This window comes from Equus quagga, chromosome 4 (assembly GCF_021613505.1).
Source record: "Equus quagga isolate Etosha38 chromosome 4, UCLA_HA_Equagga_1.0, whole genome shotgun sequence".
NCBI classification, from domain to species: Eukaryota; Metazoa; Chordata; class Mammalia; order Perissodactyla; family Equidae; genus Equus; species Equus quagga.
Window position 1 is genome coordinate 14,061,757 of NC_060270.1, and position 23,651 is coordinate 14,085,407.

A 23,651-nucleotide genomic window follows, 5' to 3' on the forward strand; every position below is an offset into this window, starting at 1 on the left:
AGGAAGATAGGCACGGATATTAGCTCAGGGCCAGCCTTCCTCAGCAAAAAGAGTAGGATTGGCAGCAGATGTAATCTCAGGGCTAATCTTCCTCAAAGGAAAAAAAAAATTTGTGAGTCTACAGATTTGTAAACTATATGGTTATTTTTCTAAGACTTCAAAATATTAGCTGCTGTGATTGTTTTACCAGGTCTTGGTTAAATGTCACTTTCTCCAGGAAGCCTTCCCTGACTTCCCAGTGTTGATTGGTGCCCTCCTTTGCATGTCTGTGGCCCCCTGAACTTCCACTGTCACAGCAGTCAGCGTGGTACTGGGCTACCCATCTGTTTTCTAGGCTGTTGGCTCCTCAATGATAGCTCCATGTCTTTCTCATTTACCATTATATCCCACTTCCTCGCCCATAAAAGGCCCTCAATAATGACTTGTTAGATGAATAAATAAAATTTGGGGGGGCGACTAAGTCAGTGCTCTATTTTTCTATTACAATATTTTGTTCATTTCAAATGTCTGTTTCCTCCTTTCAGGCTTGGCGGACCCTCCAACAGATCCTCCAACCAGTCGTACAGAATCTGCCCTGGGCACCCAACCTTCTCCCGCCAGCAGCACATCACCCACAAGTGAGAATGTTTTCACACTATTTTACTTTCTATGAGCTATTAATCCTTTAACCAAGTAAACTGATTAAAAAAATTCAGTATATTGTATGATTCATGCCCTTTTCTAATCTGTGACATTTTAGATAAACACATTAAGAACTATTCTCATGGCTTCCAAGAGTTAATACAGCTTCCAAAGCCCTTCACTTGAAGTCCTGGCAATATCAGGGTCAATAAATATTCAGTGAGAAATTTAAATTCTGTATTTATTATTAAATAGGTTAATAAATTGACCGTCCTCATCCACAGCTGTGTTCTCAGTGGGGTGTTTAAGAAATTGATTGTAAATGGGGATCCTGTGGACCAGAGTAGGTAGATAGTTTTAAATTAAAATTTGTTCTGGTTCAAATTAATTTTGACAAAGTTGACTGGCGGAGACTGTGAATTCAGCCTTGCAGTGGCATTATTAGTAATGGAGGTCAGGCTGGGTCAGTGTTACTATGGCAAAAGGATGGCAGCGACTTTCAGAAGTTGGCATTGATGCAAACAAATCATAAATTTCCATGTCCATGGCTTTTGTGTTTAACAAAGAACCATGTGGACTTTCTCTAATACAAAGAAATGTGTATTCTAGAAGTATAGTTTTCATTTCTTATTTAATTAAACTTACCAATTTTAGCTCAAAATAAGAACTGAAAATGGAATAAAACAAAACAAAAGCAGTCAGTAGGAATGAGCAATTCCTTCAGCCCATAGCCTTTGGCACATAGCCTGCAGTCACTGTCACAGGTTGATACCTCTCAGAAAATGAAGCATGTGGCAGAGTGAGAAATGCCTGCAAATCCCCTGTCAGAAGTTTTACATCCATCTGATTTTTCCCAGTTCCTAAGCTTTTGTAATTTTATCTTTTTTTAAGCTGCTTTTTCCTCCACTTCTAACTTGTCATTCAACAGTAAACTATAGTAGATTATGAGATTCTTTATTCAACATATATTAGCATATTCAAAAATAATACCTAAAATCTCCATAGTACTCTGTGTACTAGTTATCTATTACTGCATAACAAATTGCCCCAAAACTTAGCAACTTATTAAACATATATTGTCTCCCATGGTTCCTAGGGGTCAGAAATCCCAGAGCAGCTTCGCCGGGTGGTGTGGCTCAGGTTCTTCCATGAGGTTGTAGTCAAGGTATTGACTGGGGCTTCAGTCATCTGAAGGCCTGACTGGGGCTGAGGGTTCTGCTTCCAAGTTCGAGCATGTGGGCAGGAGGCCTCAGTTCCTCACCATATGGGCCCCTCCATAAGGCTGCTCACAATATTGCAGCTGCTTCCACCCAGACCAAGTAATTCAAGAAATAAGGTAAGCAAGACAAAAGCCACATTGCCTTTTCATGAATGGTGTGTCTCCAAAATTACACACCACTGATTTTGCTTTATTCTCTCTGTTAGAAGTGAATCACTAAGCCCAGCTCATACTCAAGAGGAGGAGAAGTAGCCTCCACTTCTTGAAAGGATGAGTATCAAAGAATTTGTGAACACTTCACAACTACTGTATCCTGTCACTTAAAAAATATTTTCACATAAAATTCAATGTGGTTTAATCTTCATTATTATGAGAGGTAGACAGAGCAGGCGTTACCATTCCCATTTTCCAGAGGAGGACACTGAGATGCTGAGAGCTTAAATGATCACACAACTACTAAGTGACAAAGTTAGTGTTCACACCAAAGTCTTCTGACTCTAAATCTAGTCCTCACCACATTCGATACCGTGTTTTCTCCAACTTATCTAAACACTCCATGAGGACAGACAGCATATTTGTTTTGCCTCCTAGCACATGTCTAGCACAGAGTAGGCAAGCAAAAAACATTAGTTGAATAAATGAATGAGTGAAAGAATTAATGAGGGGCTGGCCCGGTGGTGCAGCAGTTAAGTTTGCATGTTCTGCTTCTCTGTGGCCCAGGGTTCACCGGTTCAGATCCTGGGTGCGGACATGGCACCACTCAGCAAGCCATGCTGTGGCAGGCGTCCCACATACAATGTAAAGGAAGAAGGGCACAGATGTTAGCTCAGGGCCAGTCTTCCTCAGCAAAAAAGAGGAGGCTTCGCAGCAGATGTTAGCTCAGGGCTAATCTTCCTCAAAAAAGAAAAAAGAGAGACAATTAATGAGAATAATATTCCTTCAGTAGACATAATTTAACAGACTCCATGTTGTTAAAAAAAAAAAAAAGATAATTTGTCCTGCTTTCCAAAAGGTTGCAGCGTAATTGGAGACAGATGCCATGCACATGTGAAAATGATAATTCGAAATCGTAGGGTGAAAGGTGCTGCATCTTATAGAATTAAAACACTCAGGGAGAGGGACAGACCAGTGAGTCGGAAGCTTTGAGTAAGGAAAGGTCTCTATGGGTCATGGAGTCAGATGTTACGTAAGAGAGATGAAACAAGCTGATCCCTGAAGGGTGTGTTGTCTTTGACTCACTTGAGAGCTTGAAAAACATTCTAAAAGAGCACAAAGTGAGCTGTTGCACACTGGCAAAGATGTTCACAGGAATTGGAGAAAATATGAGTAGATAAGGTTGGGTCAGAGCGGTGGGATTGGGTAGCAGAGAAGTGGGGATGAAACTTGGAAAATGCAGAAGAAAGACAGCCTCAAGCTCCAGCCTAAGGATTCTAAATGTTATCCCTTAGGAAATGGGGCAGGGACCCCATAGAGCATTTTTTTAGAAAGGAACTGCCATAATTCATTCACCAAATGTTTATTGGTTATTTATCATGTACCAGGTGCTCTTCCAGGTGCTGAGAACACAATAGTGAAAGAAAGAGAAAAATGATCATGCCTCATGACATATACACTCTGCCCATTGAAAACAGACGTGAATTTCTTCTAGCTGAGTTCTCTATGGGGTTAGTTGACATACATTAAATGTTTCTATCAGACCAAACACCACTCTTATTTCTGTGAGAAAGTCAAGGAGAGGAAAAGAACAGTTGTTACCCTCAAGGAGCCTAGAATCTAATATAGGTCTAGTATTAGAGAAAGAGAGGACAATCAGATAAACATATTTGCTAAGAAGTAGAAAAATGCTACCTGATCTATTGTCTCACTAAGGTGGTAGAGTTGGGACATTTCTGGAGAATCAAAAGACCACCTTAAAATGAGGTCCCACCGCATTGGACCTCAGGACTGTTTTAGATCAGTGGTTCTCACCAGGATAATCCTGCCCCTTTCCTCCTGGGGACATTCGGCAGTGTCTGGGGATACTTCGGGTTGCTGCAATGGGAAGGGCGGGTGCTACTAGCATCTAGTATCTAGAGGCCAAGGAAGCTGCTAAACATTATGCAGCATAGGACAGGACAGTCTCCAGAACAAAGAATTATCTGGTCCAAAATGTGAAGAGTGCCAAGACTAAGAAACCCTGTTTTAGATCAAGACTCAGGCATAGTTAAGAGTAGCTATTTCTCACTTTACAAAATCTGGACCTCTGTCCAGATAGTAACAATAGATTATGCTTGGATCAATTTTCAGTCTGATTTTCCTATGTCAAAAAAAATGTTAAATCAATGGCTGATTATATCTAAAAAACTTACCTTCTTAGAATAATCACTGAATTACTACTGAAAAATCCATATTTTGTCCTGGCATTCTGGAAAGTAATTGTCAAATCTCATGATGACTGGCTTCCTCAGAAGCTGGTAGGATTCTTTTAAGAAAGGAAGCAAGATGGGACATGTCATGAAAACCAACTTCAAAAGGCTATGGTTTCCTTCCAAATTCTAAGGTGTAATGAGCTATATAATTCAGCCATAATTATTAAGCTACATATCTTGCTGCAAACCTCTAATTCATATTTTTTTCCTCAATGAAAGGATATTTTTTAAACAAATGTAGAAGATAATGCAAACAGTATTCTTTAACTGAAGGAGGAGAACCTTATAACTCATAACAAACTGCAGGAGTTACCCAGGGAAGCCCAGCTCAAGTCAGCCTGAACTAATTGGTGTTTGCCGAGTCCCAGAACCGTCCTTGGAAAGGACACAAGACTGACAAGCTAAGTGGTGAGATGAGACAAGCCCACATGGAAAAATCAGAGACATCTGACAAATCTAGGGTGGGGCTATACTGGCATAACTCAAGGGCTTCCATTGCCCTAAGGAACAGGAGCGCCCTGTGCCTTCTAACTCACTGGCTAGGAATTGGCTGCAGGTTATGTAGCCTAAAAGAGCAGGCCTCAGAAATGCCAGCCCCGATCGTGGCAATCATCCGAGACATCCATCCGTTCAACAAATAAACACTGAGCGCCTACAATGCGCCAGGAATGTTTGTGGTGCTGGGATATAGTGATGAACAAGACAAGCAGGCAGGGCCCCAGTATCACAGAGCCTATGATCCAGCAGGACCCACTTGCATAGCTTCCATTTCATTGTCCACCAGGCCACAGACCCTTTGGCTCTGTCTCCAATTTTTATGTCTGTGCATGACTTTTGGACCTGATGGCACTGATTTTGATATTTAGCCATCTCTAAAAACTTAGCTAGTCCTCACGGTCCAGATCTTTCTACTCCTGGACACTTTGAGGAAAATACCAGGCCCAGCCTGACTCTAAACATTGACTAGCTCCCCAGGTAAGCACATCTGATCCTTGGCGAGTCGGGGATCAGACACTCAGGGGTATAGACTGAAGGAAGTAGCTGCTCAGGGGATACAAGAAAACTACTAATATGTGAGGGAGCATATCAGAGATGCCAGCCCTGGTGGTCTAGTGGATAAGATTCCTTGCTATTTCTGTGGGGGCCTGGGTTCATTCTTGGTCTGGGAGCTACACCACCTGTCTGTTGGTTGTCATACTGTGGCGGCTGTGTGTTGCTGTGATGCTGAAAGCTATGCCATGGCTATGTCAAAAGCCAGCATGGTCAACCATGGTAGACAGATTTCAGCAGAGCTTCCAGACAGAGTAGGAAGAAAGACCTGACCACCCACTTCCAAAAAAATTGGCCATGAAAACCCTGAGACTAGCAGTGGAGCCTTGTCTGTTAGAGCACTGGAAGGTGAGAAGATGGCACAAAAAGACCGAGCAGGGGTCCACTCTGCTGTGCACAGGGTCACTGGGAGTCGAATCAACTCAATGGCACTAACAAAAAAATATCAGAAATAATTGGGAGATCAACCTGGAAAATATGCCATTGGATCAGATTATAAAATACAAATCACATGGGGAAGTGTTTCGGAAAATCAGTTGTAGGTCTGGATATCGGGTTCTAAAGTTAAGAGGGGAATCTCAGAGAGAGTCTGCAAGGCAGTGAGAAGACCATGATTTGTCATGACAGCAACTTCTGACACTTTCACTAGTTAAGCCACGCCCATCTTAAAAGTGTCAGAACAGCTCCATTGCTGTCTGATAGCTTCTGCATTTATCCTATGAATCCAGGCACCAAAGAGTAAAAGGAAGTGAGTGCTGGAGGAAGAGGGGGTGGAATCGGGGAAGAATGTAGGCCATCAACCACATTTAAACACATCTGAGTCAGCCTCACCCTGGCCCGATGTCAGGGTGCTCTCCCTTGAATCTTAGTAACTTCCAGTCGTTGCATCTTCCTCACCGCCTTTCCACCTGGGGCACACATGCAGGGTGTTAAAGAATTTTTCATTTTTTCTATACCTGTCACCCATAAGTCAAGGGGAGCCTTCCCGATGACTGGTTTACCATGGGTATTCATTTATTCAGTGTTCCCCCTTTGGGGTGAAATACATCTGGGGAAAAGCTTTTGGATGACTTCTTTCTCAGTTCATTGCATAATCATTGAGTGTCTACAAATGCTTCACAGGATGTATGATGAGCTCTGTCCTGCTTACTGTCATCTTCCCCCAGGAGAGTCCTGAAAATGCTTTCTAGGCCAGTCATCCGGCAGTTCCTGCTGCCTTTAGCCATTCCGTAAGCACGAGCTCCCCAAACAATCGGCCTCCCACAGGAAAACACAGTCCTGTGGGCAGAGATTAGGATCCCACACCACTTGTCTCGTTTATGCTGGCATGAAGGTCAGTATCCACCTTATCCCGATGTCAGGGTTCATGAGGCTGACTCAAATGTCTTTAGATGTAATTGATGGCCTATATTCTTTTAAGGGCAATTAATGTCACTATGGTTTTAAAGCCTCTTTGTGTTGTAGGTGAGTTGATGGAGTCCAATTACACATTTGTTGAGGAGACTAGGCGTCTCTACCAAGAGATGCTATGTCAACAGACTGGAAGGTCAAGTGCAAATATTGCTATTTGAGAAAATAAGTTAAATTTTCAGGTACAATTTTACATAAGAATAAGGAAACCTCTTGGATAATTGAGCTTGACCATCCAGATCGTTCAGGCAGCAGCAGCCTGGACTTACAAATAACTTTTACCTTTGTATTTCGTTAAACAAATAAGCTGGACTGGGTAGGTAGGCAAAAAACAATTTTCCTTTTCTCATCGTTCTCTGTTCAAATGAGCTCTATTGAATAATTTCTTTCTAACTTCTGAAAGAAATTGCAGCAGATTCCTTGGCTTTTTTGGTTATTTCATATAATAAATGCTGTCTGGCCTCTTTCGGCCACAAGAACAGACTCATGTCAATAATTTAAAAGGCTTGTGAGTTGTAATGTCAAAACTTGCAAAAGTTCAGTCCTGAACCTCTCGCCCTCCTCCCCATCAAGCCTGGGCCCACCTCAGCTGTGGAAACCTGGATGTGAGGTTATGTTTTATGCCTGTGGTCGGGTGGAGGAAAGACGTGGAAGACGTCCTTGTGATTTCCTGGCTCTGTCCTCTCCCTCACTCCTGGTTGTCAGCTTGGACCTCTCTTTAGGGGTCACAGGTGGGGAAAAGAGGGTAGGTGAAGAAAGACCTTCCTTGTCGGGCTGGCTGTAATCTGATTTAGGTGCCCTCTGTATGGGGAGAATAAAAATTGCCGTCTTGACTTCGTGGGGCACTTTGGCAGATTTCTCAGAAATACGTGACTGGCCTCTGGCTGCTCTCCCCTTGGTGCAGCCCACGCCTCCCCTCCCTTCTTCTGCTTACTCTCTCGCTGCCTCTGGATGTCCGTTCTACTTGGAGGTTTCTTTGTTCCTCTAGGAATTCTTTCTGGGTGAGATTTCTTTGCATGGCATCATGTTTTGTCTGGGAAAACATGCACGTTGGCCTCCTGTTTGGGGTAAGTGCTCCTCTTCCCCAGGATCTTTCTCTTTGCTATGTCCATTCTGTACTGCTAGCCAAGCACAGGATCCCAATGTAGCCTTTTCAGGCTGAGTCAGGCACTGGTCCCCTTTGTGCTAAACTCCAGGACACACAAGTCAAGAGCTCTGAACGATTCTCTTAAAACTACACTTCACTTGGGCTAAGGTGAGGGTGCAGAATCTTCCTCCTCTCTCCCATGAGAGTGAGCCTGACACCAAGAACCCTGACAACTCTCTCCAAAGAAACCCTCACCCAAGCTGCTTCCGCCTCCTTACATAGCCTTGAGGTTGGGTGATGGACCAGAGCTGACAGAGCCCACTCCTCTCTGATGTCACATGCCCTTCATAGGTGGTCTGGAACTTTGCATTAGAAGTGAAGATGACTTGCCCTGTAATACCATTTTTAGCCTTTGAGACCTCATCTGAATGGAGGAATAAGGAGTTCATTTGAAAATTCTGTTCTGCAGTATCCATTAAAATGCAGCTTTTAAAATAAATTCAGTGACACCGAAAAGGAAATCAAGAAAAGAATTCCATTTACAGTAGCATCAAAAAGAGTAAAACATTTAGGAATAAATTTAACCAGGGAAGTGAAAGATCCATACACTGAAAACTGTAAAACATTAGTGCAAGAAATTGAAGAAGATAGAAATAAATGGAAAGATATCACATGTTCATGGACTGGAATAGCTAATATTGTTAAGATGTCCATACTACCCAAAACGATATACAGATTCAATGCAATCTCTATCAAAATTCTAGCGGCATTTTTCACAAAAATAGAAAATACAATCCTAAATTCATATGGAACCCTAAGAGACACCAAATAGCCAAAGCAGTCTTGAAAAAGAAGAACAGAGTTGGCAACATCACACTTCCTGATTGCAAATTATATTATAAAGCTATAGTAATCAAAACAGCATGATATTGGCATAAAAATAGACACATAGAACAATGGAACAGAATAGAATGCCCATAAATAAACCCAAGGATATACAATCAACTAATTTTCAATAAGGGCACCAAGAATACCCAATAAGGAATGATAGTCTCTTCAGTAAATGGTACTGGGAAAGTGGATATCCACATGCAAAAGAATGAAATTGTGCCCTTATCTTACACCACACACAAAAATCAACTCAAATTAGATTAAAGACTTAAACATGGACCTGAAACCGTAAAACTCCTAGAAGAAAACATAGGGAAAAAGCTCCTTGACATTGACCTTGGCAATACTTTTTTGGATATGACACCAAAGCTCAGGAAACAAAAGCAAAAATAAGCAAGCATATTACATCAAACTAAAAAACTTCTGCACAACAAAGGAAACAATCAGCAAAATGAAAAGGCAAGCTACAGATTGGGAGAAAATATTTGCAAACTATCTATCTGATGAGAAATTAAAATTCTAAATATATAAGGAACTCATTCAACAGCATAGCAAGACAATGAACAGCCTGAATAAAAAACAGGCAAAGACCTGGTCAGCCCTTCGCTCCCAAGAAAGGGAAGCCAAGCATCATCACCTCTGTCCAAATCTTGCTTGCGGTGACTAACTCCCACAGAAGTCATTAGGACGTGAGACACCGTAAACAGCTTTCCAAAGGCGTGAAATCAGGGAATTCTCCGTATGAAAGATGACATGAGTGGAGCCATATTAAAATAGAGCCACAGCAGCCATTTCAGAAGAATTGCCATTCACGTCTTGTTTTCTTTATCTTCCGAACTGAACCAAATTGCCAAGATTCCAAGAAGTCAGCAAGGACAAGAATATCCTGTCTGTAAGGACTGATGAAACTACACGTTGCTGATGACCGAATCTCAACCAATCAAGGAAGTATAAGTCTAGCCTTTTGCCTGATGACAGAAGCTCAAGCCAATCTATGAAGTACAAACCTAGCCTTACCTCATCCAGCACCAGTGAACTCTTCTTTAATACAACTCACCTCATCCTCCCCTTTCCCATAAACCCTAAGCTCCTTTCTTGTCCGTAAACCGAAATCGGGTCACTATTTGAGTTTCTACCTGAATCTGTGCTCCCTGAATTGTAATTCTTTGATCTCAAATAAACACTTTGCCTCTTAAAAAAAAAAATAGGCAAAGAAACTGAATAGATATTTTTCCAAAGTTAGCCTGGAAGGCCATATGTTCTATCTAATTTATTATATCCCCACTATACTACTTTCCCCCTCTCTCACTTCACTTCACCAAAATTGGCCTCCTTGCTGTTCCTCCAACATGCCAGGGTTGCTCCCATCTCTGGACCTTTTCAAATTATTCTACCTAGAAAAATTTTTCCCCAATTTCCACATGGCTCACCTCCTCGTCTTCTCCCAATCTTTGTTCAAATGTCACCTTCTCAATGAGGCTTTCTATGACCACCACATTTAAAACTACAGCCCCCTCTATCTCACTTCCCATCCCCTTTCCCTGCTTTATTTTTCTCCATAGCAGCTTTCAACATCCTGTATAACTTTCTTGTCTGGCTTCACCCCACAAGAAAGTAAATCCTTGAGGGCAGGGATTTTGGTCTGCTTTGTCTACTGATGTGTCTTCATCATCTAGAAAAGTGATAACACATGGCTAAGAGTAAGTATTGATAACTCAATAAATATTTTTTGGGTGAAGGATATTTTTTTAAAAGTACGAAGGAAGAAGAGATTAACAAAGGAAGAGTTAAGAAAAAGATACCTAGTGAGGGCTTACAGCCTTATGACAGGAAGCTGAGAGGTGAGGATTGGCTATAACAGGCCTTCTCTCCTGGGAGGTTGTGTGCAAGGGACCATGACGGAGCTCTTGCAGGCTGAGCCCTGGTTTTGATGGTGCGTATTGCCGCAAGGTTAGCTACACTTTATAGGGCTACCAGAGAACAAATATAGTCTTTGGTGTCAGACAGGCTTGGGTTCAACTCTTATCTCTGTCACCTACTAGTTCTGTTAACCAGGGCCAAGTCATTTGATCTATTTAATACTGTTTCCTTATCTTAAAAAACAGGAGTAATATTATCAAGTTGATATGGTTATTATGAGTATCAAATGTGAAAATGCATAAAAAGCAGCCATAAAGCTAAGACCCACAACGTCCAGTCTGAGAAAGAGTGCCGTGATCAAAGGAAGAGTCCAGCAAACAAAATTAATCTCAAAATAAATCAGTACCTTTACTTATATTTTTTAATTCCTTGAAGGAGGAAGCAATGACCAAATTAATATTTCTTTCTTTCTTTCTTTCTTTTTTTCTTTTTTTGTGAGGAAGACTGACCTTGAGCTACCATCTGTTGCCAATCTTCCTCTTTATGCTTGAGGGAGATTGTCCCTGAGCTAAAATCTGTTGCCAGTTTTCCTCTTTTTGCTTGAGGAAGATTGTCACTGGGCTATCATCTGCGTCAATCTTTCTCTATTTTATGTGGGATGCCACCACAGTGTGGTTTGCTGAGTGGTGCTAGGTCCGTGCCTGGGATCCGAACCTGCAAACCCCAGGCTGCTGAAGTGGAGCGTGAGAACTTAACCACTACACCACTGGGCCAGCCCCTCGATATTTCTTTTTCTGTTACCATTTTATCCTTTATCCTCTACTTATCTCACATCACAACTTCTCACCTGATCTCTTTTATTTGGCACATAGTAGGGTCATATTAAATGATCCTTAAAACTTTAATTGTTTGGAGAATATTTCAATATTTCCCCAAAATTAACACACCATGGGACATCTAGCACCTCTCTGCCTTTCCCTTCTCCAGCAGTGAGAGAGAAAGTCACTGGGTGGATGGCAGGAGTCCAGGCTAAGAGATTCAGTTCCACTTCATAATGTCATGAGGAGCTGACCAGAATTAGCTCTTACAGAACATTTTTCTGTCTCCTCCATTCAAGTCAGAACTGACTAGAGCTGTCTTCTGACTTAATTGAATAACATAAAGGGGTAATTTCTAATTTCAGTGAAGAAAATTTTTAAAGGTTGAAACAGAAATGGGCCAGGAAGCTTTCAGAACTTCTCATCTAACCTCATGGCGGTTTATGAATTAACATAAGCAAGGCATTTTGTACAAGGTAGTGTTTTCTTCTTCTTTCCTGGAAACAAGGATCATTATGATGTATCTCTGGACACGTGCATGGTTTAATAACAATAAACATTCAAACTGAAGAAGAAATAAACAACCAGCCCACAAAGCCAGCAGCTCTTGATCAGTGGGTTTGGCATGTTACTTGCCTACATGGTCTATTGTGACATAGAACCAACTCTTGAAGGTTGGCGAGGCTTTGCTGTGCTGTGAATGTAAACTTAACCTTGAAGCAGAAAAGACAGAAAGCAAGCTGTCTTATTTACATGCTGAAATATGTGATCAATTTTTTAAGGACTTGGCTAAGAAAAATATAAATGCAATTCTTTTAAAATGCTCTACTCGATGTCAAGGTACAGTCAGGCATGTCCTCTTATAGTTACAGAATCTCCAGGTCAGGCTCTAGGAATGGATTTCTTTTAAAAGCAAAACAAAACAAAAAACCCCTGAGAACAAGCAGTGTTGTTGCCAGCAGCATGCCACAGCTTGATCACTGTCTTGCTGTTGCTAAGGCCATGGATGTGCACTGTGACAGGGAATGCCCTGTGGTCTCAAACTCAGCTCAGTTCAACACACAGAACAAACACTCCCTGAGGGCTTGTAAAGGCCTAGTCCTGGAACAGACAGGTACCACACACTACTGTTACTAAACCATAGCATGTGGGACCACCCACAGGGCCTTTGCACTTGCTGTGTCTTCTGCCTGAAAGCTCACACTGCCCTTTGCCTGCCCCCATTCTCCCACTACATTCCTCAAGAAGCTTTCCTGGGACTCTGACTAGGCTATTCCCTATTCCATGTGTTCTTATATCTGGATTGGTTTATGTGGTTCTCTGGTTGATGTCCATATCCTCCATGAACTTAAACTCCAGGAGAGTTGATCATTGTATCCCCAATGCCGAGAACAATTCCTGGAAGACAGAGGGGCCCAACTGCTGGATGAATAAAGGAAATAATGTAGGCAGGGAGTAGCAAGAGATGACAATGTGGAGATTGTTAGAGGTAAGGGTTATGGAAGGCCAAGGGCCTTAACCTTGAACCATGATGTAAAGCCAAGAGGAGTGAGTGGGGTTTTATCTAGGGAACTAGATAGTTCTCTAAATGGCTTCAGCTCTGACTTCTGCTTGATGAAGTTCCTATAGTAAAGGAATCATTCTTTCAATAACCTATGCAATCTGCTGCAGACCCTCAGGCCAAGGCCCAAACAAAATTCAGCTGGAGACCAATAAGGCTGGTAGGACCTTCTGCTCCCTCAGGATAGTGACGGGGTGTCATTGATCCCGTTGTTCCTAAAAGGTTAGTGGCACATATTCAGCCCTCAACAAACTCCACAGGCCTGCCCATGAGAGGAAGCATAGAGCAGCACTCATCTGATCCAGGCCAGAGGCACAGGGACGTGAAGACCAAGGCAGCACATGCGCCTGACCTGGTGTTCCTCCTCCCACGTGTGGGGTCTGCAAACAACACACATTGGATGGAATCAAATGAATAAATGAATCCTGCAGTAAGCAATGATTTATGTCACATCATTCTCTGGCCTCCAGAAAACAAGGTTTAATCAGTTATTTTAATACAAATGAAATTCCCATCAAGTTATCATGCTTCACCAGGATTCCGATGATTCCTGCCAGAATTACATCCCATGGAGCTAATACCAGTGCCAGCGCCCAGTGTGGGTGATCAGACTGGGTAGGGAAAACGTCTGCTGCTTTTAAGTAAGAGGTATTTTAAAAAGTGGCTGGCGGTTGCTCCTTAGACTGAGATTTCTAGGTGATGGTAGTGTAGCTTACAAATAAATACAAAGTTCTCTGCTGATTGCTTCCTAGTTCTTTTGCTTCATCATCATTATCACCATTGTTATCATATCACTGCTGTTAAAACCAGTCCTTTCTGCTTTCACTTACTAAGTCACTCAGTGAATACTGTGGAGGCCAACTCTCAAAATGAGAGGAAGAGGGGGGAGGGAAGAAGTAAGAATGAAGGAAGGAAGGAAGGAAGGAAGGAAGGAATCTTGTCCATGGGAGGAGAGTTAAGAGATTGCTGGCTGACAATGAAAGCCTCACTTTCTCCTGCATGAGAAATGAGTCCCAGAGCAAAGGGACTATTCTTTTCATCCTTCTGAGAATCATTTAAAACATAGATAGAATCTTTCTTCTTTTTCCCCTCCTCTTCCTGCTTCCTCCTTCAGCTTTTCTTCCTCTATCCATTAGGAGGAGCACGTCATATCTCTCAGTATCTCAAGTATTCACTGATTACTCATGACTAGTTGTTTATTTTCTTCTACGTATTTTTTACCTTGCTTTGTTTCGCAAAGAATATGAGGTAACTTAAAAAATGCACAATAATACAGAATCTTAAAAATAGATAGCTGAAGAAATTGCTGCAGATAGGGACAAAGATGAAACCATTTCAATGAGAAAAATAAAATTCATATTCACTCTGTGATCCATAGGTTCATAAAATTATAACGAACCATTTGCCCAAGAGAAACGTAGCTACTCTTGATGCAGAGACTTCCTGGGCCCTGCTCTAGAGGGCGTGGTGGAGCACAGCCCAGCGACGTTCCCACAGGCTGACTTCTCCCAGCAGCCCTGCTTAGACTGCCCACCAGGCTGGACCAGTGAGACAATGCCAGTGCTCAGTGCTCTAAGAGCATTCTGCAATGACCAGGAATGTGATCCCCATACTCAGTTTGAGGCAATCTGGGCTTAATCTACAAATGCTGCATATATCCTTCAGGCAGTCCTTTTGTGCATTTTTTTCTATCACTAGAGTCTTTGATGAATGGTGGGAGGCAGTGAGCTAGAAGTTAATTACTGCACAAAAATCTGAACTACTAGTAGCTCAGTGAGGTGAAAGAGGAGGAGGATTGTAGGTGACTCTGCCAGCGGAAATGACTACCGTGTCATAAAACTAATACCTCAGCCAGCTGCCACTCTCTTCACCCCTGACAATTAGCCCTTTTCTGATGCAGCCTTTCGGAATGTAGTTCTTGAGTGTAGTTCTTGGTTACCTCAAGCCAATCTCCTAGAATGACCAAGGCAAATGGCGCAATTGTAGAACTCCTTAGGAGATGCAAATCACCCATTGCTAGAATATGCTTGTATTTCAGCACTTGAACTAAACTGCAGATGACCTATTTTATAGCTTCTAAGATTCCTTTTCTAGCACTTACCTCATGCCAGGCACTCTTCTAAGTACTTTGTATGTATGACTCTCAATCTTCACAATCACCCTACTGGAAAAGTACTGTTATTTTACAAGTGAGGAATTTGAGGAAGAGAGAAAGGTCAATAGACTTTCCCAAGATCATACATCTGATTTCAGACTAAGCCAAGACTCAACCCAGAGAGTCTGGCTCTGGAGTCAATGCCTTTAATAGCTGAGCTCTACTGCTTTTTCAAATCTTCGAGTGGTTTACAAATCTGTCTCCTAGACTGCATGCGGGTTGATGGGTCTAATGCAATGGCTTCCTAGCAGTCAACCGCTATATGGAAATCTGTCTTCTTGGCAGCGTTTGACTCCACTGACCCAGCATCTGGCACACAGTGCTCACCAACAAGTAATTGCTGAATTGGACTGACTTGCTCTGCTTCTGGAAACCCTCAGTCCCCTTGGCTTCTCTAACACCATGTATCCCTGGCTTTCTTCCTGCCTCTCTGGTTCCTCCTTTTCAATCTCCTTTTCTTCTGTCAGGCTGTTATACGTGAGAATTCCTCATTGTTCCTTCTAGATCCACTTCTCTTCTCCCTAGACCCACACTCTTTGGTACTCTCGGTTACTCCAATTATTGTCTACATGTTATGTCTCCCAAATTTGTTTTTTCATCCAGTTTCACTCTTAAGATTCAAACTCACATAGTCAACCCTCTGCTGGAATTGAAGGTCTCCTATGCACTCAAAACCAATCTGTCCAAAATTTGAATCATCCTTGTGCCTCTGACCACTTCCAAACTGCTTCTCCTCTGTTTATTTTCTCAGTTAATGATACTACGATCCAAAAAGTTGCCCAAGCAGAAAACCAGGACTTATTTTGACTTCCCTTTCTTCCTTATTTCCTTCATCTAATCATTCACTAAGCTTTGTTGAGTCGACATTTTAAACTTGTCCACTTTTCGTCATCCCACAGTCTTCATTGTATAGCCTAGGCCACCACTGACCTACCCTTGAGTTGCAGCATCTTGTAAGGACCTGTTGAATGTCATTTCCTCCATGGGGTCTTTGGAATAAGCTCCTTCTTACTTCTCTGTCCCCATCCCTTTACTTTGCACAGAGCACAGCATTCTGAATGATTTCAATTCTCTCCCACCTCTTCTGTTCACACTGCTTGAACGTTCTTCTCCTTGCTTCTCCTCTTCCTTCCTCCCACTCCCAACTTGTCTTACTAATTCCTATCATCCTTCAGGCCTAGTTGCCATGTAACTTCCTCTGGAAAATTTTCCCTGAGCTCCCATGTCTCGGTTATGTTTCCCTCCTCTAGAATCCCACAGTGCACTGTGCTTTCTCTGCAATAGCACTTGGCATCTGCTACTACAATTATGTTTTCACTGTTCATAAAGGAAGGGAAACTAACTGTATTAACAACAAACTGCAAAATTTCATTTTGGTCATTTACACCTGACATAGTACAAGTTCATTTATCCTTACAGAAAGAGCCAATGGGAGGTCAACCAAGCCAGTGGCTGGGTGCTCTGTTCCACAGGTTGAAGAACCCAGGCTGGTGGTAGTTCTGTCACCTTTAAGTCGTGACTTCTAAGTTGCCATAATATCTGGATAGTATGTGAGGGAAGGATCACACGTGGGAGGTTTTATAAACCAGAGCTTAAAATGACAACCATCACTCCCACTCACATCCCCTTCACTGGGACTCAGTATGTAGCCACATACTTACCTTCACAGGAGGTTAGGAAATATAGTTTGTGCCAGAAGGTAGAGGACTGGGTTTAGTGATCAGCCAGTAGTCTGCCACACTGATCTTTGTTCTCACTAAACTGTATAATCCGTGAAGGCAGGGTTGAAGTTTCTCTTTCTGTTCACTTCATCCACAATTCTAGTACACACTGGACATTGAATAAGTATTTGTTGTATAAATGAAGCTGTGCATAACCTGTCTTTAAAACATTTTTTCTGCCCATCCTGATGCTGGCTTCCCATTTTAGTTCCTCACAGCATCATCTGAGGCAGCCACTAACACATCTCCTTGTATCTGACTGTATTCATGGACCTGGGTGTGGTATGTCTTTGGTATTCACTGATAGGCTTCATTGCAAAACAATTCCTGTTGATCATCTCTGAATGTGAACTTGTTCTGCACCGGTCTCAGCCTATCAATAACCAATGTTGTGGTTGAACTAGCCCTTGTGATTCTTATTATCATTGCAAGATGCCCTTCAATAGTAACTGTAAGGAAACTTTGAAAAAAATAAAGGTTTATTACTTACAGGACCTGGAAATTACACAGCACACCGGGGGCCGCACAGCAAGGTTACAAGTAGAGAGAAAGAGAGCGTGCACAGGCCTGGGGTTCAGCTTTTATTGGGGCTGAGAGTGGGAGCTTAGAGTTTTGCAGTCTCACTCTTTATTGGTGAATTTAAAGCATGAAAATGGGAATTTAAAGTACGAGAAGAGGAAAAAACAAGTGGTCCAAACGGTCAGTTGTTGAAATCAACCAAGATCTCCATAACAAAGGAGGTTCAGTGCAGGGAGGAGGCCTGGTTCTTTATCTAGTCCTGTGCCTGGCAATGTGTTTAATTGAGATAGCCATCGTTGAAGTAGATGCCTTGACAATCAAAGCTTAAGTCAGGCACTTACATTACCAAAAATTTTTTAAAAACACCAGGGCTTACACTACAGAACTATTTAAAGATGTATAAATCACAGTGCTAATTTATTTATTTATCCTATACATATATTTTTCCGAGATTTGATTACTCATGTTTATTAAGGGATGCTCCTTCCCAAAATTGGGGTGCTTGGGAAACTGGGGCATTGTTCACTGCTAAAGCTTGAGGGTAAATGAACATATTAGCTGTCATACTATAAAGATATTGTTGAGAATATTGTACCTATTATACAGTATTCTTTTTATAAATATTGGGGAGAAATTTCTTTTTAATAACAATAAAAAGAAAAGCTGTGTTTCTCTTGGAAATTGACTGTTTTTATCTTGTGATGGCCATCAATGGCATAACATACTCCTTATTTCTTTGCTTTGTTACTAGAAAGTTCTGACCAAATAAGGGGACCACATCTGCTAAGAGTACACAACATCATAAAAAGCATTTTGTGTACCATCCTCGTTCACATTTCAACAGAACTCAACATACTTTTTCTAATTATATTTTTCTTGCCCTTGTTGTCACTTTCTATCCACTTTTTTTTGTTTTCTTGCATTGCATATTTATGTAAGTCACCTTAAATATATTTTTGGAACAAAGGGGAAATACCCATAAATAAAATATATTGAAATTTTGCTTTCCCAAGAGACATAAACATGTTTTCAGTAGACTGTGATTGGATATTTTTCTTCTTCCATCTACCTTGCTTCATCCCCAGAGATATTTTCAAATGAATATGAACTAGTCTTTCATTTGGGTGAGGGGAAGAGAGAGAAGAAGAGAATGGGAAATGATGGATTATAAAGCTGGAGATTATTTTGAAAGCTAAAAATTGAAATAAATATGAATAAATATATATAATCTGAAAATATTATACACAATTGTGAAAATTCATTACAAGATAAGTTCTTTGAGGGTGTCTTCACTGTTTGCTTCATGTAGAATAGAGTCTGGCATGCAGTAGATACTAAAATAATGGATTTTGAAAATATGACTATAACACACTTGGAGTTAGGAGAACTGGGTTAATATCAAATAAATGATGTTGAATATTGGGTACGTAACCACAAGCTTATAACTTTTGGACTCAGTTTCATAATTTATTAAATGAAACCATTAGACTATGTGTTCGCTAAGATTCTTTCCAACTCTAATACTCCATCCTCTGCATGCCACCCTTGTTAATTGTAGTGGTATAGTTAAACATGTGAATGCAAATACCTAGAACAATGTGAGAATTTTGTTTTCAAAATAGGGTCTCCAGCTGCATCTTCAATAGCCCTTGTAGATGAGAGTACGTCAACTCCAAACGCCACCCCACAAAGTGAGTATAACAAGGTTGTCCTCGTATGACTTAAAAGAGACAGCACACTCACAGATTTTACTACAGTTACAATAATTTTAAGGTTTGGGGAAAAGGCTGTATTTTTTCATTTGATGTTGATATTTTGGTTTTGAGTTACTCTGTAGCAATTTGTAATCTGGTGACTATATGTTGATTTTACAATCACTGTAATCTTAAAAATAAGGGCTGATGATGTGTTATTATACTCTTTCAATTGTCATGGGATTTTAAGGTAATATGAAAGTAATCTTGACAATACTCCCAGGGATCTGAGTTAGTGACAGAATAGAAAAAGAAAGCAAATCAGTGGCAAGTTGACATTAAATATAAACTCTGGAGCTTTTGCTCGGTATGCCAGCTAGTGTTCCTGCATAGGAAAGCATATTTTCAATTTTACATTTCCCCAAAGTCATATAGACTAAAAATTCAGCACATCAAAGTAAAGCTAAATTACAGCCTTATAAAAAGTTTGGATTCTGAAGAATTTGTCTTTCAGCCAGCAACTCCAATGTGACTACCCAAGGCTTCAACTACTCCTGGACCTCCAGCGGGAAGGACGCCAAAAACCGTGAGCACAACTGTGAGTCCCTGAGAGTCCTCAGGGCCTCATTTATTCAGGCAATACATATATCGAGCAAGTACTATGTGCTTTGTTCATAATCGTATTAACAAATACTTACAAAGCATTTACCATATTGAAAGCATTGTTATAGTTGCTGGAGATACATCTGTGAACAAAGCAGATTTAAGTTCCAAATTCTGGTGGAAGAGAGACAGACAAATGGTCATAAGTGATAATCATAGAAAAACTAAAGCAGTGCAGGGAGACTGTGAGAATCAAAGGTGAGGGTGGGTTGCCTTTTTAAATAAGTGATCTTGAAAGGTTTTACTAAGGAAGGTGACATCTGAGTAAAAATATAACTAATGGAGATGAAAGAGGGAACTATGAATATAACCGGGGAAAAGAGCAAACTAGCCAGAATATGCATATCACTAATAAAAATGAAAAGAAGGGGCCCAATGTGAGGCACAGAAATGGGTTGTTACTTTTAATCTGGCCCACTAGCAGCAGCATCGCTGCTGTTGCTCTAGCAGGTCCTGACAGGGTCTAAAGAGGAAATATACTGCCTCTCAGAGGTGTAAAACAAAGGTCAGTGTGGTGGGAAGTAGTAAGGGATGCGGCTCAAGCAGAGAAGAGAAGACCCAGGATGCCGCAGGTGCAGAACTCTGAACGTAACCACGAGGCCCTTGCTATGAAGAGTAAATGTGTGCATCTCTTCTGGAAAACATTTAAGTTGTACATTGAAAACCTCTAAATGTCTTTTATACCCACTGGCTCCATCCTCTCATGGCTAGGAACTTGTCCATAGGGAATAAATCAAAGAGAGAAAAGGAACATGTGTAATATTGCTCTTTGTAGCATTATTTATTGATTTTCTCTCTTTTGTGGACCTCAGGTTCACACATTTGGATTAATCGTAATCTTTCATTCATGACACACTTTCATCATTAGTCTGTGTATAGCCCTTTATAATTCAATTTAACATGTTTCTTTTAAGAAATACATTAAAAATATAATAGACACCTGTGAACTCAGTGCCCAAATACAAGAACTGACAAGGCAGTATCAGAAGAGAGAGCACAAAAAGAGACCCACAAATAAGTGGAATCCGGATGTATGTCAAAGATGGCTTGGCAGATTACTGTGAAAAGAAGAGACTGTTCAGCAAGTGGACCTAGAAACGTGGATTATTTATAAGAAAAAAAGCATTAAAAGTTGCCTCTACCACACACGTTACACAAAAATAAACTCCATATAGTTTGAGATCTTTGTGTCAAAAGCAAAACACTAAAACATGTAGTAAAATAAAGGTGAATTTCTTCCTGGCTTTTGGGTAGGAAAGGGCTTAAGAAAGAGACAGAAAGCACTAACCGTAAGAAAGATGGGAAACAATAGAGTACAGTAAAATTAAGGAAATTCTCTCATCGGAAGACACCTTAAAGAAACTGAAAAAGGCAAGCTATAAGGATCAAGAACTTATAATTGACAAAGGATCAAAACTTTACGTCAAGAGTGGATAAAGAATGACTACAAATCAATTTAGAAAAAGACAGAAAGTATCAGAAAATGAACAGATAAGCACATCACAAAACATGAAACACAAGGGGCTAAAAACCATCCAGAGAGATGCTCTGCCTCTCTAGCAATCAGGAAACGCAAGTGCAGAAAAGTGCAAAAAAGATAAGCATTTTATGCGTAATCAAGTGGCAAAAATTAAGTATGGAATTGCCAAGTGTTATATAAAATGTACATCAATATAATGTTTTATATATTGCTGGTGAAAGTATAAATTGGTACCATCACTTTCCACCACTTTGGCATTATGTTTAAAGCTGAACATTTTCATACCCTGCAAACCAACAATTCTACTCCTAGACACACACACACACACACACAAATTATTACATATATCCAGGAGACGTGCACAAATGTTAGGGGAAAACCACTAGTCATAATAGCAAAAACTGTAAATAATCTAAATATCCATAGCCAGGAGACTCGATAAATAAGTTGTAGTATAGTCATGTAATAAACTATTATAGAGCAATGAAAAGTGAGTGAGTGACAGCTGCATACAACAACATGAGTGAATCTTAATAACAATGTGTTGAGTCAAAAAAGTAAATGCCAGGTGGCAATATATGGCGTGGGTTCTTTTTTATAAAATTTAAAAACGAATATGCCCAAACACCATATGGCTTAGACATAATGTGTGATAAAAATTTTAAAATTATATAAGTAAGTGAATAATAAACATAACATTCAGAACAGCGTTTGCTTTTGAATGGGCATACAAGGAATGGGAGAGGGGAAAGACGTGTATAATGTTATGCGTGTATGAGTGAGGGTGAGGGGGTGTTAAAGAAAAATATGTCCACTAATAAAAGAATGTGGAATAGGAGGAGATAATAACTCAATGAAATATTATGAAGCCAAACAGAAGAATAGCCATAATGTACTAAGCTAGCTGGTACATTTTATTATATAGACGAGGGTACAAGCTGGCAAATTTTTACCAATTAGATATAAATTGAGAATAAAAGCATTAGTAAGACTGGGGATGAGAGTCTAGACCTGACAGATTAACATTTATCGTGTATGGTGTTAACACGCAATTGTAATAAACTATGCTGAAGCTCTGCTTAACCTACACTAGTTTGTCATCCTTTATTCTTAATACCATAATACAAGTTCTATGAAATCTTGTTTCTGTTTACTTGCATTCCCAGTGCCTAAGATAATGTCTGGCATCTAGTTAGTGCTCAACAAATATAGTAGAATGGACAGATGAATTAATACTTGTTCATTACTGGGAGAAATTGAGTAGCAATGGGGATAAAAGTTTATTAGACAATGTCAAAGGAAAAAGTTCAACTCCAATTTAAATTTATGCTATGTGAAAATGTAAATTATCCCATATTTTAATTTTCAGTATAACACTTGGTGTCTGATGTTTTCCTTTGTTTATTTTATTTGATTATCTGTTGAAATTATACTAGAATGTAAGATACGCAAGAACTAGGATCTAGAGTTTTTTTGTGTCTGTTCCCTGTGGAATCCTAATGTCTGCAACAGTGGCAGGCGTGCAGCAGGTGCTCAGAAAATGTTTGTTGAAGGCTTGAAAGTATATGTGTACGTATGAGCCAGGACAAGGAAGAAAACACATATACACACATATAGTGAGAAGGAATGATCTGCTTAATTGGAACTTTTTAAGTTTTTGTTTGTTTGCTTTATTTAAATTTATTACAATATTAGGTGCACCAGGAATATAAAAGACAGCCTTTTCATCCTGTGCAGCAGTATGAAGCATTAAAGACCACCTAGAGGCTTTCTGCCCCAGAAACTGAAAAACTGAGAGTCTTTCTTGAAAGTGCTTTATAATTTACATAAGTATATTCTTGTTTTTTTAGTAGATTTCATAATGAAACTAACTATTGTAATCCTTAGTATTTTCTGTCCTTTCCCACTTGAAAACTTCATTTATCCTCAGACATCTCTTTGTCATTCTTACAAAAAAAATTGCCTTAGAAATTGTGAAATCTAGGAAGGGACCCTGAAACACAAATAATTTTTCCCTGGCAGTGAAAACCCACATTCTTACTTATGCAATAGTAAGAAGATCTTAACTGGTTGCCATTTTTTATCCATAAGCTTAGAGAAAAAATTCCCTGCAGTGAGTTGCTCTGTTTATAATCATTCACAAAAACACATTAGGATCCAACAAGTTAATGTTGATTGCTCACTCCCAAACTGTTTTTGAAACATGTTTCTACCCGTTGGATGGGACTGTAATGAGACATCCAATATTAGATGATGGATTTGGCAAGATTAGTGTGAGGCATTGGTAATGGGATTTTTTTTCTTCCGGATGTTTATTTCAATAGATTTATGAAATGTTCAAAGACAGAAAAGGAGTGATAATGGATGGATTTCTGGTGAAATAAACCCACATATCTGCATCCCCTCTGTTTCCTATTGGTTGGGATGCTGATTCTCTAAACTCAACATTCTTGTCCTCAAATTCTAAAATCTTCTATGTCTCAGATCCCATCTC

The 23,651-nt window shown here is 40.3% G+C and overlaps 1 protein-coding gene across 7 annotated transcripts in view; it reads left to right on the plus strand.

Annotated features, from left to right (window-relative positions):
- CD96 (CD96 molecule) overlaps positions 1 to 23,651 on the plus strand; it is an 87,916-nt gene that overhangs the window by 52,642 nt on the left and 11,623 nt on the right. For 4 of the 7 annotated variants that reach the window (XM_046659592.1, XM_046659593.1, XM_046659595.1 and 1 more), the window contains 3 exons: positions 525 to 617; positions 18,943 to 19,011; positions 19,529 to 19,600. In XM_046659592.1, coding sequence (XP_046515548.1) covers positions 525 to 617; positions 18,943 to 19,011; positions 19,529 to 19,600 — 234 coding nt within the window. Of the gene's footprint in view, positions 1 to 524; positions 618 to 18,942; positions 19,012 to 19,528; positions 19,613 to 23,651 lie in introns of all 7 variants that reach the window. The other 3 variants (XM_046659590.1, XM_046659591.1, XM_046659594.1) reach the window with 1 other exon arrangement.